The following is a 19,136-nucleotide window of genomic DNA, read 5'->3' as shown; positions in this document are numbered from 1 at the left end:
AAACCAAAAATCTACAATTGATACACAAACAAGGAATCTCTGGAGAAGAAATAGATCTCATAGTAAATAAGTGCATAATCCACCATGAAGGGGGTCATTTGACATCATTCTTGGAATGCTGAAGTCTTCTTAGATCTGATTCTGATTTCCTTTCCATCAAAGAACTTATGATAATTATAATTAAATAATGCCACTGTACAATTAAATAATACAGTTCTACAATTGTATTATTAATAACCATTTCTCTTCATGGTGCAATGTCAAGTCTATAATGTCTTGTTTATCACATCACCTAGAATGGTGTAATGCCTATATTGAAGAATCAATGAGATGTAACAAATTGTGAGGACATATTTATATAGTTACACTGTTTTTTAACCAATTTACGCATTTTATATTTTACTTATTTTCAGAGGGTGTATTATTTTTGTTATGCTTACCAGTTGTTATTCTTTTTACTATGCTATATAAAATATTTAATGGTATATAAGGCTTTCTTCTTTATAAATTTTAGTTGCATAATATAACAATTTAATATAATGCTAATTTTTAAAGAAAAATTTGAAATGTAATAGATAAAACTAAGTAGTAAAGATGAAAGCCATAAAATTGGGATAAAGTATAGAATAAATTTCCTATTTGTCTAGCATATTTTCCATTCCACTTCTCCAGTGGGAGTCACTTAATCTGTTTCTTAAGATCCATGTTATAATAATCTGTGTGAATGTAATTGTGTGTAAATGTATGTATTTTATTCTGTAAAAAAATAAAATAAATAAATAATATAAAATATTCTCCTTTCTGGAGTTCCCATCATGGCTCAGTGGTTAATGAATCCGACTAGGAACCATGGGGTTGCAGGTTCAATCCCTGGCCTTGCTCAGTGGGTTGAGGATCCAGCGTTGCTGTGAGCTGTGGTGTAGGTTGCAGATGCAGCTCAGATCCTGTTTTGCTGTGGTTGTGGCGTAGGCCAGCAGCTGCAGCTCTGATTCAGCACCTAGCTTCTATGTGCTGCAGATACGGTTCTAAAAAGAAAAAAAAAAACCTCTCTTTTCCAAGACTACCCATATCTTACTATCAGTAATTCAACAAAGTGTTAGAATCACTGGAGTAAAAATATTTAGAGCTGCTAACATTCAGTATGAGCTTACCATGTGCTAATATGGTGCTGAGTGCTTTTACGTGCCTTTCAGTCTCAAGACAGCCCTATCAATAGATTTTACTATTTAAAAAAATTTTTTTTGTATTTTGTCTTTTTAGGGCTACATCCGAGGCATATGGAGGTTCCCGGGCTAGGGGTCCAATCAGAGCTGCAGCTTCTGGCCTATGCCACAGCCACAGCAATGCCAGATCTGAGCCGGATTTGCGACCTACACCACAGCTCACAGAAGCACCGGATCCTTAACCCACTGAGCAAGGCCAGGGATCAAACCCACAACCTCATGGTTCCTAGTCGAATTGTTTCCATAGTGCCACAGCAGGAACTCCTACTATTCCTTTTTTATTTATGAGGAAACTGAGGTGTTGAAGGCTTAAGTGTATTACTGATAGCCGGGGTTATACAGTTGATAAATTTCAGAGCCAGGATGAGTCATGAGGCTCTCCCATCAAGCTCAGTATCAATTTTTTTTTTTTATTTTATTTTTTTGGTCTTTTTTGTTGTTGTTGTTGTTGTTGCTGCTATTTCTTTTTTTTTTTTTTTTTTTTTTTTTTTGTCTTTTGTCTTTTTTTTGTTGTTGTTGCTATTTCTTGGGCCGCTCCCGTGGCATATGGAGGTTCCCAGGCTAGGGGTCCAATCGGAGCTGTAGCCACCGGCCTACGCCAGAGCCACAGCAATGTGAGATCCGAGCGTCTGCAACCTACACCACAGCTCACGGCAACGCCGGATCATTAACCCACTGAGCAAGGGCAGGGACCGAACCCGAAACCTCGTGGTTCCTAGTCGGATTCGTTAACCACTGCGCCACGACGGGAACTCCTCAGTATCAATTTTAATTTTATGTCTTTATCCAGGGAAGCACAAAACTTGATTAGAATTAGGGATGAGCCAGAAGAATGACTAAAAGTTTGAAAATTAAGTTCAGTTAACACAGATTAAGAAAGTGGAATTGCGTTCCCATTGTGGCTCAGGAGTCACAAACCCAACTAGTATCCATGAGGATGTGAGTTCGATCCCTGGCCTCACTCAGTGGGTTAAGGATCTGGCATTGTCTTGAGCTATGGTGTAGTTTGCAGATGTGGTTCGGATCTGGCTTTGCTGTGACTGTGGTATAGGCCAGCAGCTGCAGCTCCGATCTGACGCCTAGCCTGGGAACTTCCATATGCCACAGGTGCGACCCTAAAAAAAAATGAAAAAAAGAAAAAAAAAAAAAAAGAAAAAGCAACTGGGGTTAATCCTTAGAAGATGAGTCAAATAAATCAGTCAAAAATATTTATGTACAAAGTGTTGTGGGGAATATGCATATTATATTCTGTTTTCAAAGAGCTTATAATTTAGCTGACGAGATATAAAATACAGGTAAAAAGTTATTGGCTTTAAGTGTTGTAGAGGCAGAAGAGAGAAATCCCTTCTGTTGGAGTAATGATGCTTTCGAAATGATAGCACTTTGTATTTTTCAGGGTGCCTTCATATGATCCTCATATCCTGTGAAGTTTTGAGGACAGATCTCACTGAAATTATATAGATACAGTTTCTTAGGGCACAGAGAAGAACAATGTGTCTAATATCACTTAAAGAACAAATGGCAGATACAGGAGGAACCAGAACAGGCCTTCGGATGTCCTTCACTTCCTGCTGGGCAACATAAACAATGAGTGCTGCGCTGGGCCTTGAAGACAGCAAGGCTGACACAGGCAGAGCAGCCTGAGAAGACAGCATTCCAAGAACAAGAAATGGCCATGAACCTGGTCAAGGCCCAGAGAGCAGGAAGGACAGACCCAAAGGGTCTTTGCAGCTCAGTTAAAGCACTCAGGTAAAGGGGAGCTAGTCAGGATTGCCAAGGACCTCTGGGTTGCTCTGATATAGATTTTGATTGAAAGAATGAAAACATAGATGATGAAAAAAAACACACATAAAAAAAGTAAAACAAAAGAAAAAAAACAAGACTTAGATGATGATACATATCATCAATCAGTAGAACAGATGATTCTTTAAGGATTTCTCTTAACATATGACTTAAAAAAAAAAAACCAACAACCAGAAAATTGCTTACTTCGTAGGTAACTGTGACACTGCAACAGCCACACTCTGACCTGTCACGTGGTCTTTCCAAGAAAAATTCAGATGTTTCCAGCCTTCCATAATTATTTCTTGCCTGCCTCATATATTGTTAGATGCAAGGAAATAATATATGGAAAACACGTGGCACTGCTGCTGCTCACTAACTGGCCGATGCATGTGAGCTGTTATTATTTTCAAATGTCTAGACATTTTCCTTCATAATTTGAAAATGTTTTCTTTTTACTATGTGGCTTCATGGTACAGAGGTTAAGAAGAGACACTGGAGTCTCATGAGCCTGTTCTGTGATTGTGAGATAGTCACAACGCTCTGAGCCTCAGTTTCCTCATCTGTAAAATGGGAGTGGTGATACCAACTGTTTGAGGGGTTTGTAAGGGTTAAATGACACCGTATATCTGAAGGAGTTAGTGTATAGCAATTTCTTTGCTTTTTTTTTTTTTTAACTTTTTAGGGCCATACCTACAGTATATAGAAGTTCCCAGGCTAGGGGTTCAATCAGAGCTGTAGCTGCTGGCCTATACCACAGCCACAGCCACATGGGATCCGAGCCACATATGCAACCTACATCACAGCCTATGGCAACACTGGATCCTTAATCCACTGAACGAGGCCAGGGATCAAACCTGCATCCTCATGGATGCTAGTTGGGTTCGTTAACCACTGAGCCACGACAGGAACTCCAGCAACTTCTTAATAAATGGTAGGTATTGTTTTATTTTGCTTTTGTTTTTTTAATTAAAAAAATTTTCTTTTGTCTTTTTAGGACTGCATCCATGGCAAATGGAAGTTACCAGGGGTCAAATCGGAGCTACAGCTGCCAGCTTATGCCACAGCAATAGCAACTTGGGATCCCAGCCTCATCTGCAACCTACACCGCAGCTGTTGGCAACATCAGATCTTTAACCCGTTGAGGATGCCAGGGATTGAACCCAAATCCTCTTGGATACTAGTTGGATTTGTTACTGCTCTGTCACAATGGGAACTCCCCTTATTTTATTTTTGATTCTGCACAAATGTAATTGTTGGGACAATAAGTTGAAAATCTTTCTGTAAACCTTCCATTTACTCTGTGCATATGTGCAGTTAATCGATACCTCACAAATCATAAGAATAGAATTGGGGGACATACAGTAAGTGAGCTACAGTCCTCCTCTACCTGCTTTTCTAACTATGGAAATGTTATATAACTGCCAAAAGTATATTAAATCAGATACAAAATGTAAAAGAAAATGTGAATCATAGTCAAAATACTCATTTTTCACCCAGATAAAAAATAAAAGCAATCCATCTTTTGGATTTTTATAAATACATAAAGTCAAAACTTTTTTACTTCGCCTTAAACACACACTTTAAAATATACTTACGTCATAATATACACCCTGACCTGGCCAAACCAAGGCTTTCTTCTTTGAGTCCGTGGGAAAATCAAGAAGTTCGTATCGGTAGGGATTACCTGAAATTTTCCAGAAAAGCAGTCTTCTAATTAATGGGATTTATGGGTGCAATAAATAGAAACTAAACAATTAGGAGGCAGAGAGGAAGACAGGTGCACATTTTAGTGGTACTGTTACAGCTTTGTTTCAATTGCCTCCCGTAAAGAGCAGTGTGTGGGGCACGCAGAGTGAGAATGAGTCTCTAACCCTTATGCATTCTCAGACTGAGGGGGCAGGGGCCACTGGTGCTGCACCTTTCTTGTCAATGAAAGGGATTCCTAGGTAAATTATAAAGCTTCCTAGATTCTCTTTCTTTCTGATCTTTTTTTGTGTGTGTCTTTTTGCTATTTTCTTGGGACACTCTGGCGGCATATGGGGGTTCCCAGGCTAGGGGTCGAATCGGAGCTGTAGCCACCGGCCTACATCAGAGCCACAGCAACGCAAGATCCAAGCCGTGTCTGCGACCTACACTGGATCCCTAACCCACTGAGCGAGGCCAGGGATGGAACCCGAAACCTCATGGTTCCTAGTTGGGTTCATTAACCACTGAGCCACGACGGGAACTCCCTTTCTGGTCTCTGAAGGCTCAGCAAATACATTTCTATACCACCTTTTTAGATTTTCCATAACTATCAAGTAGTGGTGTTAGTACTTGCTTACTGAAAAGGTATTTGAAAAGAACATTTAAAGAAGACAGCTGTAGGTCTCCCATCAAGAACCTGACTAGCATCCACGAGGATGCAAGTTCAATGCCTGGCCTCAATTAGTGGGTTAAGGATCCAGCATTGCCGTGAGCTGCAGGATACGTCACAGCCGTGGCTTGGATCCTGTGCTGCTGTGGTTGTGGTGTAGGCCAGCAGCTGCAGCTCCGATTCAACCCCTGCCTTGGGAACTTCCATATGCTGCAGGTATGGCCATAAAAATAAATAAATAAATAAAGGAAGGAAGGCAGGCAGACAGATTTTGCTGGTAGTTGGAGAAGCTTTGCCAAAGGCAGCATGGTTTCCTCTGGTCCTCTGGTAGGCTCCACATTAAAGCATGCTCTGAACACACCTATCTCTGCATGTAAAACAAACAAAGGCTGGCATCTATTGAACATTTACTATGAGCCAGTACTGTTCTAAGTGCTGTATATACATCATCACATGCACTTTTCATAACGTTACTATAAGGAAGGTACTGTTATTTCCACTTTAACAAATGAGGAAATGGAGACACACAGAAAATACGCAGTTTTCTCAAGACCACACAGTAGTAAGTGGAATCATTCCAAGCAGGCAGTCGGGTTCTGGAGCCTCCCTCTTAACCTACGTGATAGTTATTTCTCATAAAGAAGAGTTAAAGTAGGAGTTCCTGTCGTGGCTCAGTGGTTAACGAATCCGACTAGGAACCATGAGGTTGCGGGTTCGGTCCCTGCCCTTGCTCAGTGGGTTAATGATCCAGTGTTGCCGTGAGCTGTGGTGTAGGTTGCAGATGCGGCTCGGATCCCGAGTTGCTGTGGCTGTGGCGTAGGCTGGTGGCTACAGCTCCGATTCGACCCCTAGCCTGTGAACCTCCATATGCTGCGGGAGCGGCCCAAGAAATAGCAAAAAGACAAAAAAAAAAAAAAAAAAAAAGAGTTAAAGTAAGTAGAAGAGTAGGAAACCCAATGTACTACTGGTTCCTGGAAAAGTCTTTCATAACGGTTATTATAATATACTCATTTTTTTCTTTTTCTTTTTTTTTTTCCAGCATGTGGAAGTTCCTGGACCAGGGATCTACGTCACTGCAGTGACAATGCTGGATCCTTAATCGACTGAGCCACCAGGGAACTCCCACACTCTTTTTAAAATCCCCTAAAAGTGTCTAACTGGTCAAGGACAGGTAGATATTTGAAACAGAAAATTAAGGTGGCAACTTATTTCTTCAGTTCCTGATCTACAACTGCACTGGAAAGTGTTTTTATAAATTCAATACACATTTCTCTGATTTACTGCTAACTGTATGTATTTCATGTAATTTCAGAAATTATCTAATTCAGGGATTGAAAAAAATTAAATTTACTTTGATGATTTACCTAATAAAATAATAAAAATTTCAACTGCTCGGATATCCTATCTTGTATACATCCTATACATGTATACACATATGTATAGGTATGTATGCATTATTTAGTGTCATGCATACGTACGTATTTATGTGCCTATATACACATGTATTTGCTACAGCTTTCACTGCCTTTTGTCAACAGAAAGGTTCAATATGCTGCACACATACTGGACTCACTGTATGGAGGCAGAGTATGCAATAAAAGTAGCAGCTGCTAACACTTAATATCTGTTATCTTTATGAAGTGGTGATAGTCCCATTTTATAGATTGGGAAGTAGAGGCAGAGCGGTTAACGAACTTTCCCGTGGTCCATGGTGAGTAAGTGGCGGAGCAGGAATGCTGTCCATGCACGTGGACTCTATCCTCGATGCTCTTACACACGCCACTATCATCTCTCTCAACATTTACTGTCTCCTAAGGAGGCGCTAAGGTTCACAGTGATGATGGGAGTATTCTGTTCTTGTACCTGAGTCCAAATATTCACGGACAGAGGAGCTGCATCATGGCGCAGTTCTTGTGTCGTACCTACCTCACAGCCTAAATGCATTCAGGTAACATCTATCTGTCCACCATGCACCCCTTGTGCCACCTTCAGTTTTCTGTCTAGTATCCTGTCTCTCTCCATAGCTTTCCTTTGTTTTGAGGTGTCTAGTGTGGGACAGACTTGGCTGGTGTATGAGCTTATCATCCTCTCTAATGAAACACCCGGGAAGACCCCGGCGTTGGCATCTGTGAAAAGACACTCCAAGGTGTTAAGAGGAACTGAACGAATTGCTCTCATGACTTCCTGAGTCTTATTTCAATGACTATCTTTTATTTTTTATTTTATTTTATTTATTTATTGCTTTTTAGGGCTGCACCTGAGGCATATGGAAGTTCCCAGGCTTGGGGTTGAATTGGAGCTGCACCTACCAGCCTACGCCACAGCCACAGCAACGCAGGATCTGAGCCTAATCTGTGACCTACACTACAGCTTATGGCAACGCTGGATCCTTAATCCCCTGAATGGGGCCAGGGATCGAACACGTGTCCTCATGGTTTGTTACCCCTGAGCCACGAAGGGAACTCCTTAATGACAGTCTTTTCGATTTCATCATAACAGCTACACCCATATCTAGACTCTGATGCTCTGAACCAGACATGGTCCTTTGTACTGAGCATCTGAGCGAGGATGGAATTTTTAAAGCTAAACCACAGAGAGAACAGGAAAGAAACAAAAATAGAAAATACAGGTAGAATAAAAACAACTAATTCTATGATGTCTAGTTTCTGGTTCTACCATGCAAAGCTCTGTATATGGAAGAAAAGTTAAGAGTATCTGCAGAGGAACTGATTTAACTGGTCTGTAATGGGGTCCTTTAATTTTATCATTGAATGAACTTCAAATATAAGAAGAATGAACACTAAGATCACGTCTTACCTCTTGTCTTCAAAACCACTGTATCATAAGCCTTCGTCGGCACAGTGGGAGGGAACGGCTGTTGGGTTCGGGCTTTAACGCCAGTGTAGACGTCCTTCGGTGACGTGAAGGTCGGGAAGATGGCGCCACGAGAGATGTGTGTGTGGTACGGGTGTTCAATCGGGTACAGGGAGCAGATTTCCCTGAGATTTAGTTGAGCAAACAAAACAAAACACAAGTATCATTGAAAAAAACGTCATCATCCAATATTTACTGGGACCCTTCTTTGTGTGGCAGGTATAGTTGTAATTCCTGGGATATGACAGGGAGCCAAAGTCCCCTACACTCATGGAGTTGGCATTCTGGTGATTATAAACCAGAAAACACATGACATCTCAATTTTGCTAGATAAATGCAAAATAAATTTTACTTTTAAAATAAATGATACCAAATTCTTTATCAGTGCTTAAGGTTCACACATGCCTTTGCAGTTTTTGGAATACGACGGGAGGAGTTTCCAGTTGCTTTCCATTCCTGCCCCTTGTTTTCAGAGGATCCCAGTACTTTATTTTATGGCATCATTTTGGGCATTTGGTTTCAATGTGCAAAGTGAGCTCTTAGCATCTTGGACTGAACCTTCAGCCCAGGCCATCTGTTTTTTTTAAGCAATCAATCAACAAAGTATACTGCCTGTTTAGGTACACAGTGTACACAGTACTGTTTAGAAATCGAAAAGCCGGAGTTCCCATCGTGGCTCAGTGGTTAATGAATTCGACTAGGAACCATGAGGTTTCAGGTTCGATCCCTGGCCTTGCTCAGTGGGTTAAGGATCTGGTATTGCCGTGAGCTGAGGTGTAGGCTGCAGACATAGCTCGGATCCTGCGTTGCTGTGATGCTGGCGTAGGCCGGCAGCTACAGCTCCGATTAGATCCCTAGCCTAGGAACCTCCATATGCTGCGGGAGCAGCCCTAGAAAAGGCAAAAAGACAAAAAAAAAAAAAAAAAAAAAAGAAATCGAAAAGCCAAAATAGCTAGTATACTGAAGAAAAAACTCCAACAAGTTAAAAAGATCATGGGGGTATAATTTACCTATCATTTGAAGAACCAGCAGAGGTTTAAAAAAAACTGAGAGCTATCTAAATTAGAAGAGAACTGAGATCAGGAAGTCCTTGGAATAGAGAAATGTCATATATAATTAGAAAATTAAAAAAAAAAAAAGCAAGACCAGTATTAGTGAGTGAATTGTGTTTACGTTGAGATTCTAACGCGTGGGACCTCAGAGTGAGGCCTTGTGTGGAAAGAAGGTGATTGGAGATGTAATTAGGATGAGCTCATACTGGAACGAGGCAAACCCCTAATCCAATGGGATTGGCGTGCTTCCAAAAAGGGAAATTTGGACCCAGTGACGCACACAGGGAAAAGGCCACGTGAAGGCGAAGGTAGAGGGGGGTGATGCATCTGTCAGCCAAGGAACACCCTCTGTGGCCAGGAACTGCCAGGAGTCAGGGAGGGGCCTGAAGCAGGGTGTCCCAGAGCCCTCTGAAGGAACCAGCTCTGCCAAAACCTTCGTCTCACATTTCTGTCTCCAGAACTGTGAGACAGTGTATTTCTGGGTTTGTTTTTTGTTTGTTTGTTTGTTTTATAGCCGCATCTGTGACATATGGAGGTTTCCAGGCTAGGGGTCGAATCAGAGCTACAGCTGCTGGCCTACACCCCAGCCACAGCAATGGAGGATCCGAGCTGAGTCTACGACCTACACCACAGCTCACGGCAACGCCGGATCTGTAACCCACTGAGCGGAGCCAGGGATCGAACCTGCATCCTCATGGATACTAGTCAGGTTGATGACCACCAAGTCACGATGGGAACGCCAAAGGACACTGACTGTGACTGCTGTTAACCACACAGTAACTGCCGCGTTGATAAAGAAGCACTTAGGTGCCAGGCCCTGTGCTAACTGCTTTATCAACATTCTTTCTCAGAGAATAACCAGCTAATATTCAGCCCCAGGCCCCAGGCCCCAGGCCAGGGCAAGGTGACCCCCTGTTCTACTAATTTGACTTTGGTAAGAACTTCCTAAACAAAGGCCATTACCTTTGTTTTCCTTATCGCTTGTTTTCATCACAGGGAAACCAGAAAATAGAGATTAATCTGTTAATTTAGAAAATCAGTTCTGAAGGCCAAGAGCAGGTTAAATCACACACACAAAAAGAACCACGACAACTTGATAAGCTATTTCTTTCTGGGGGTTGGTCCCTTTGATAGGAAGTAAATTTGCAAAATGTTTATCTATAGTTCTTGGGATTTTTCTGGTTTTGTCTGTGGCCTGGATTTTGGCTTTGTGTGGAAGGTGGGAGTTAGAAAGGCAGGGAGAGGCCCAAATTAATTCTTATCACTTAGAATTGAGGCAGAAATCTTTTCTCCTTCAGATTCTAGAAATGTATATTTCCTAGCAAACAGTATGAAGTTCTAGCTGGTAATGATTTAGGAAATTGTTTTTTACTTTTAAGACCTGAAAACTATGGACTCAAAAGAAAAAAAAAAGAAAACTATGGACTCTGTGTGTCTTCTTCTGTGTGTCTGTGTATATTGAGTCTATCAATTTCATTTAATATCTTGTATATATTGTACAGGTTATTTTTATTTGTTGAAAAAAATAGTAATTTTTTTAGGGGTCTTTTTAGGACTATACCCATGGCACATGGAGATTCTCAGGCTAGGGGTTGAATCAGAGCTGTAGCCACTAGCCTATGCCACAGCCACAGCAACACCAGATCTGAGCAGCATCTGTGACCTACACCACAGCTCATGGCAACGCCGGATCCTTAATCCACGGACTGAGGCCAGGGATTGAAACTGCATCCTCATGGATGCTAGTCAGATTCGTCACTGCTGTGCCACAATGGGAACTCCAAAATTGTAAATTCTACCCTCAACTAAATGTTCAAGCTATAACCCATTCAAGTTTGGAGTACAATGACCAGAATGTATATTTATTATTTTAAATTAAGACCATGTAGAAGATAATTATATTCCTGTTATATTAAATGATTTACAAATATTACTTTTCATTTTGTGTCCCTAAATAGAGAAGAAATAGTAAGGAAAAGGCAGACTATCAAACATTCACTTACCATGTATTTAAATAAAGCAATTCAGTTTATCTTTCAATCATTCAGTTAGAGGCCTGGGCTGTCTCAGTCTGCCCTGCTGGGGATCAGGACTACTAAGATTTTTTCTTTTTTTTTTTCTTTTCTTTTTGCCACTTCTTGGGCTGCTCCCACAGCATATGTAAGTTCTCAGGCTAGGGGTCGAATTGGAGCTGCAGAACCAGCCTACGCCAGAGCCATAGCAACACAGGATTCAAGCTGCATCTGTAACGTGCACCACAGCTCATGGCAACGCTGGATCCTTAACCCACTGAGCGAGGCCAGGGATCGAACCCAAAACCTCATGGTTCCTGGTCGGATTCGTTAACCACTAAGCCACGGCGGGAACTCCAGGACTACCAAGATTTTTATCAGAATGTTACACAGATCTTCTAAGGGGTGGGTTGAGGAGCTGAGGTCAAAGGAAGAGTCTTTGGAACTTATCAGCTACAAGCAGAAAGGAGATCTGAGAAAAAGAATCCAACAAAGAGGGTTTACCTTCCACATTGATATGAAGAGAATTGGAAACACAATTTTAAAATGTTAGCTAAGGAGTTCCCGTTGTGGCTCAGTGGTGATGAACCCGACTAGGATCCATGAGGATGAGGGTTCAATCCTTGGCCTCGCTCAGTGGGTTAAGGATCCAACATTGCTGTGAGCGGCAGTGTAGGTCACAGATGTGGCTCAGATCCTGTGTTGCTGTGGCTGTCATGCAGACTGTCAGCTGCAGCTCTGATTTGACCCCTAGCCTGGGAACCTCCATATGCTGTGGGTGTGGCCCTAAAAAAAAAAAAAAATCAGCTCAATATTTCCAGTGACGATTGACAGGGACTCTGGTAGCTGCAGGTACACCTGGTGCTCAGAGGTGTGAGGATTCTCCAGAGGAAGGAACTGGCTCCTTGGAGAAATGGCTGATTCTAGGGCCAGGGCAGGAATGTACAAGATGAGTCTGGAGCATCTTGTAGTGCCAGAAAGTAAGGAAGTGCTAAAAGAAAAAAAATCCACAGTGATAAGTGATGAAGTACTCAAAAACAACCAAACCAACTAAAAAAAAACAAACACAAAAACCAAATAAACAACAAAAAACCTCCACAAACCTCTCATACACAAACCCCCACAACAGTGGGTTATGGATAGAAGAGCCACCTGCAGGAGCTCTCAATGGCCAGTCTGAGTGACAAAACCAATAAAGAAAAAAGGTTAACTGCACACTGGGGGAACGTGATAAACACCATCTCAGCTGGGTCATCAAAGTTAATATCACCACTGATAAGTCAAAGTCATGTTGACAACATGCTACTTTTTTTTTTTTTTTTTTTTTTTTTTTTTTTGTCTCTTTAGAGTCACACCCGAGGCATATGGAGATTCCCAGGCTAGGGGTCCATTCGGAGTTTCAGCTCCTGACCTGCACCGCAGCCACAGCAGCGCCAGATCCGAGCCATGTGTGCGACCTACACCTCAGCTCACGGCAATGGCAAATCTTTGGCCCACTGAGCAGCACCGGGGATCGAAGCCGAATCCTAAGGGATACTGGTCGGGTTCTTAACCTGCTGAGCCACAACGGGAACTCGTGAGAGGCTATGATGAACGTGTAGTCTGTCTCCGTGGGCTTTCTCCGCAGAACACATGACTCCAGTCTAAGCATGAGAAACCCACGGGACACATCCTAACGAGGCGACAGCCCACAAAATAATCCTCAAAACAGCCACTCCTCAAAACCATCCGGGTCATTTCAAAGAAAAAAGTCTGAGAAACGGCCACAGCCAAAGGGAGCCTACGGAGACAGGACTACTACATGTGGCATCTTGGATAGGATTTCGGGAGAGAAAAAGGAAAAAGTGAGGACATCTGAACCACAGTAATGTATCAATATTGGCTCATTACGGTGACAAAGGCACCACACTCGTCTAAGATGTTGATAACAGGGGAAACTGGGTATGAGGCACATAGGAACTCTCTCCTGTTTTCCTGATAACTTTGTAAATCTAAAATAGTGCTAAACTTAAATATTTAATTTATTTATTTATCTATTTATTTTTGTTTTTTTAGGGCCACACCCTCAGCATATGGAGGTTCCCGGGCTAGGGGTCCAATCGGAGCTGTGGCCGCCGGCCTATGACAGAGCCACAGCAACACGGGATCTGAGCCGCGTCTGCAACCTACACCACAGCTCACGGCAACGCCGGATCCTTAACCCACTGAGCAAGGCCAGGGATCAAACCCACAACCTCATGGTTCCTAGTCGAATTGTTTCCATAGTGCCACAGCAGGAACTCCTACTATTCCTTTTTTATCTATGAGGAAACTGAGGTGTTGAAGGCTTAAGTGTATTACTGATAGCCGGGGTTATACAGTTGATAAATTTCAGAGCCAGGATGAGTCATGAGGCTCTCCCATCAAGCTCAGTATCAATTTTATTTTTTTTATTTTTTTATTTTTTTTGGTCTTTTTTGTTGTTGTTGTTGTTGTTGCTGCTGCTATTTCTTTTTTTTTTTTTTTTGTCTTTTGTCTTTTTGTTGTTGTTGTTGCTATTTCTTGGGCCGCTCCCGCGGCATATGGAGGTTCCCAGGCTAGGGGTCCAATCGGAGCTGTAGCCACCGGCCTACGCCAGAGCCACAGCAACACAGGATCCGAGCTGCGTCTGCAACCTACACCACAGCTCACGGCAACGCCGGATCCTTAACCCACTGAGCAAGGCCAGGGATTAAACCCACAACCTCATGGTTCCTAGTCAGATTTGTTTCTGCTGTGCCACCACAGGAACTCGTAAATTTAAATATTTGTTAAAAAATATTAGCAGGGATATAACTGGGGGACATCAGTAACACTGTTTGTTACCTTAGACTAACACCAGCTTGTGCTTATTTAAGAAAAAAATCTTTGAAAAGTCTTGCTTGTACTCACACCACTGCCTGAGACATACTGATGGCCAGTTTTGTTTTGTTTTGTTTTGTTTTGTGATTGTAAGAGAGAAGGAAAATCCAGTTGTCTACTTACCCTACTGCTGAGTTAGGTGGTTTGGGCATCCTAGAATAAAAACAAGAAACAAATCCTAATTGATATTAAGGATTTTTTAAAGCTTATATTCCTATCAGAAACCTGCTTAAGAATAAAGATGTATCCTATTTGCATACTAGAGTGTCTTTAAGATAATATTCTTTTTTGGGGGGACCACACCTGTGACGTATGGAAACTCCTGGGCTAGGGGTTGAGCTGGAGCTGCGATGCTGGCCTACACCACAGCCACAGCAATGCCGGATCTGAGCCGAGTCTTCAACCTACAACTGCCGCTCATGGCAACGCCAGATCCTTAACCCACTGAGTGAGACCAGGGACCGAACACAAGTCCTTATGGATACTCATTGGGTTTTCTACCTCTGAGCCACAGTGGGAACTCCTAAGATAATATCCTTGACTGACTTTCTGGAGCACTGAATACTGACCACAGAGATAAGGTATCATTGAATCTCAGCTGCCCACTGATCCATTTTTTCCCACAGTTCTCACACTCGGTTAGTCCCGCTCACCACCCTCTTTGCCTTTCTGACTTCTCCTAAAGTTGACAGAGCTCTGGTTCTTACTGACATTCAATCTCAGACGCTGTAGCCCAAGTGCTCTGAGGTAGCCTGACACCAGGCAGGTGGTGCAGTTACATAACCGAGAGTGACCTGAGTGTGGCCTGGTGGAGAAAACATATAACTATGGTGTGTGCTTTGTCCCTTTACCCAGGATTGCTGATTTCTCATGACAGTAAAAGTTGAGAATTGAGCAGAGAGGCTAGAACAAATCTGAGCAAGTTCCCAGAGGCATGCCTTTTCTGAATCAGTCCATTTGAAAGTTATGTATTTGCTCATTACTCTGAGTCTTACATATCAAATGATAATAGTGCAGCCCAGGAACAAAGTCCACACAGAAGAACAGTCATCCACTTTCATTGGATTTTAACAATTAGTTCCAGTCTATGCAAATATTTATGAAATATCTCAGTTATGAAGAATGAATAGTTTTTTTATGGCTATACTGTGACATATGTTAATTCCCAGACCCGGGATTGAATGCAAGCCACAGCTGCAACTGTGGATCCTTTTTAATCCACTGCATCCAGCTGGTCATTGAACCCACACCTCCACAGTGACCCGGGTTGCTGCAGTCAGGTTCTTAACCCATTGCGCCAAAGTGGGAACTCCAAAAAATGAACAGAATGTTATCAGTTGACAGTAAAGGCAGTAAAATAAAATATACCATTTGCTTTTTCATATATTTATCTATTTAGAAAGTAGTACCTAAACCATACAATTTTATTAGTTTATAATATTTTATAAACGAATACACATGAACCTGAAAAGGTTTATGTCTTTATTTACTTGGACTTTAAGTTTGTTAGAACTAAAAAGAAAAGCATGTCTTGTGTTCCAGTTATATCTTTGATGGAGTGGGGAATAGAAGACAAAGAATATAAAAAACTGTGGGATCTCGAGTTACCAGACTGGGTGTTATATATGAAACATTAAAGCAGCATCTCATGTGACAAATTTAGCTGATGTTGACAAGTACATGCCTAAAATTGTTTAGTTTCAAAATGGAAAAAAAAGAAAAAAAGAAAAAAGAAAAGCTTTTTTAAAACTTCCAAGTTTGATGGAATTCCCATTGTGGCTCAGGGGAAACAAATCAGACTAGGATCCATGAGCATGCAGGTTCGATCCCTGGCCTTGCTCAGTGGGTTACAGATCTGGCACTGCCGTGAGCTGTGGTGTAGGTCACAGACATGGCTTGGATCCCACGTTTCTGTGGCTCTGGTGTAGGCCAGCAGCTACAGCTCAAATTTGACCCCTAGATGGGAACCTCCATATGCCATGGGTGCGGCCCTGAAAAAACAAAACAAACAAACAAAAAAGAGATTCAAAGTTTAAAAGGATAAAAAGAAAATAAAAAATGCTCAGAGACACCAATTCCTTGACCTGAATCTATCATTAGTTTACGGCCACTCTCTATCAAGTTTTCAGTTGACTAATAGCAAAGGGATATATAAGGGCGAGCAATCACAAATTTCATGTCTTTTTGGCTCCCTCTTGTGGCCGAACTCTATATTAACTTCTTACCTAGAAACAAATTCCTAACAATTCTAATAAAAGTAAAAACTGATATTTTCACTATTATTTCAGTACTGTCAGTGTTTTATTTTCATCTGAGAATTAGAAAGTATGCTTTTATAATATATACAACAAACTATTTCAAAGAGCAAAAAGTAATTTAGTACAGCAGAAAATAATTCCTCCAAGTGAAGAGTAAATTAAGTATTCCTTACCCAAAAAAGAAAATTAGGGAGTAATTTTATTAAGGGTTATCTTTAAATTGTCATAACAAACCTTTCTCATAAAATTGTTTCTATTTATTTATTTATTTTTAAGGCTGCAGGTGTGGCTGCAGGTGTGGCACCTCCCAGGCTAGAGGTCAAATCAGAGCTGCAGCTGCCAGCCTACACCACAGCCACAGCAATTCCAGATCTGAGCCATGTCTGGAACCTACACTAGAGCTCACAGCAAAGCCAGATCTTTAGCCCACTGAGAGAGGCCAGGGATCGAACCTGTGTCCCCATGGATACTAGTCAGGTTTGTTTCTGCTGCGCCACAACGGGAACTTCTCTCATAAAATTCTGACTAAAAGTTTTGTTGAGGGTGCTGGAGCATTTTCTATGAACCTTTTAAGAAATATACAGATTCTTGTTAGATTGAATAACTAGGTCAAAGACAGGGAAATGGGCCAAGTTGATCTGTATAAATCTTTTCAAACATTACTATTCCATATTTCCTATTTTTCTTCACTTGCCTAAATGCAACAGACTATTAGTGGATTTTAGTGTATTTCTTTCACTGTTGTTTTTTGGTCTTGGTTTCCATAATTAATGGTCTCGATTTAAAAAAAAAGGAACACCTGTTTTCCTAGAATTTCCCATTTGGAGGCTTTTTTTAGTTTGCATTTAACTCATTTCCACTTAAAAATGTTATTTGATCTCATGTAAGGAAAAGAAACCTCAGACTTACAAAGAATCATTTCCATAGACATCACTTTTTTTGTTCTGTGACAAATAATAGAATTGTTCAACAGGAAGCTTTCTGAAAAGAAAGAAAAGATTAAACTGAACATCTTTTTAATTAACACGATGCAATGGTGAGGTAGTAAAAAGATAAATAGATCCACACAACAATGTATGTATCATAAGTCAGCACATTAAAAGGTGGCATTTTTCTAACTCATTTTTTAAAGTTTGATTTTAGCTGATTTACAATGTTGTGAGAATTTCCGCTGTACAGCACAGGGATCGAACCCGCAACCTCATGGTTCCTGGTCGGATTCATTAACCACTGAGCCACAACGGGAACTCCTCCATGCTCTTTCAGATTCGTTTCCCACACAGATGATCACAGACTACTCGGTAGAGCTCCCTGTGCTATGCAGCAGGTCCCCGGTGGCCAGTCATTCCACACACCTCAGTGTGCATATGCTAACCCCAACCCCCCAGTCCATCCATCCCTACCTCACCTGTTCCCTTTGGTAACCAAAAAGGTAGCATTTTTCAGTCACTGGGAAAAGTTTACTTTTCAATAAACAATGCAGGAAAAAGTCACTAGTCATTTGAGGAAAAAAAATTTTTGTCTTTTTTTAGGGCCACACCTGTGACATATGGAAGTTCCCAGGCTAGGGGTTGAATCAGAGCTGTAGCTGCCAGTGTACACCACAGCCACAGCAAAGCCAGGTCCAAGCCCCACCTGTGACCTACACCACCTCTCATTTCAAGCTGGATTTTTCTTAAGAAGCTAGTCTTTGGCTTTCTTTTTACACACTGGGACTCTGTGAGTATACTTTTAATTTATAATATGGTGTATTTTTTTAATATACAAATTTTGGGGACCAGAGCTGTAAACTCCATAAGGAGCTATCCCTCTAATCTCTAGAACAATGCTTGCTATACTCATACTACCGAATAAATAAATGAATAGCTAGAGTAAGTGAATGAATGTACAGATAAAAAGAACATGGGCTTTGGGGTCCAATAGACCTGGACTCAGTCAAATCTCCGTTCTGAAACTTCCTAATTGTCTGGCCCAAGAAAAGGTAGGAAATCTCTTGGGTGTCATTTACTGTAAAGCCAGGATAACAGTATTCACTTACAAAGATATTATAAATTTATACTGTAATAGAAAGAGTTCCATCCGTGTGGGGCTTAAATAAATCTGTTGGATTAATTAATGAACTTGAGGTCCTCACTATCTATAATGTGTCAATATTTGCATCTTTCCAATTGGACTTTCCATTTTCTGCTTTTTATTGCTTTACTGAGGCTCTCATAAGGCTGCCATCTTCCCTATTGTTTCGTTTTTCTCTCTGGCTGCAGCTTGCTTTTCCTGATTTACTTCTTTTAACCGCTTTAGAACAAAAAACTAGTTAGCTAGATTGTTAGTAAATTAGGTAGCCAGGTTTATTAGATAAAGCAGGAGTAAGTAGGCTCTGTGTGAAGGTTTGATGGATTTTGCTCTGTGTAAATTTCATACTTCTTAGTAAATACTAACGAAGCATTTAATTTACTGCTCATATCTTTTTTTTTTTTTGCTTTCCTCTTCACTTTTAACCTGTGTTTTGAATAAATTTGCTGAGAGACTAACTAAGATTTGTAAATGCTGATGGGAATATTTTAATACTTGAAAGCAATGCCCCAAAGAGTCCAATGATTATAGATGGATAAATTAGAAATCAAAAGTTCCAAAAAATCAAGAACATCTGTATAGGCGTTCCTGCTGTGGATCAGCAGAAATGAACCTGACTAGCAGCA

At 41.1% G+C, this 19,136-nt stretch overlaps 1 protein-coding gene and 1 long non-coding RNA gene across 2 annotated transcripts in view; one reads left to right on the top strand and one right to left on the bottom strand.

The window, feature by feature from the left end:
* SPMIP4 (sperm microtubule inner protein 4) overlaps positions 1–19,136 on the bottom strand; it is a 43,736-nt gene that overhangs the window by 7,961 nt on the left and 16,639 nt on the right. The window contains exons 6-9 of the mRNA XM_085005681.1: positions 17,350–17,421; positions 14,306–14,335; positions 8,182–8,363; positions 4,604–4,692 (exon numbers count right to left, since the gene is read on the bottom strand). Of these exons, the coding sequence (XP_084861807.1) occupies positions 4,604–4,692; positions 8,182–8,363; positions 14,306–14,335; positions 17,350–17,421 (373 nt within the window). The remainder of the gene's footprint in view (positions 1–4,603; positions 4,693–8,181; positions 8,364–14,305; positions 14,336–17,349; positions 17,422–19,136) is intronic.
* Positions 2,620–4,469, top strand: LOC146395067 (uncharacterized). Its single transcript, XR_014834136.1, has 2 exons — positions 2,620–2,972; positions 4,003–4,469. It is a non-coding gene; the product is annotated as an uncharacterized LOC146395067 (long non-coding RNA).

The sequence above is a fragment of the Sus scrofa genome, chromosome 18 (genome assembly GCF_054392235.1).
Source record: "Sus scrofa isolate SSC_HxYL_T2T_F1_AM1 chromosome 18, Sscrofa_HxYL_maternal_Yorkshire_Landrace_v2.0, whole genome shotgun sequence".
Lineage (NCBI taxonomy): Eukaryota > Metazoa > Chordata > Mammalia > Artiodactyla > Suidae > Sus > Sus scrofa.
This window is presented reverse-complemented; position numbering and strand designations above follow the sequence as displayed.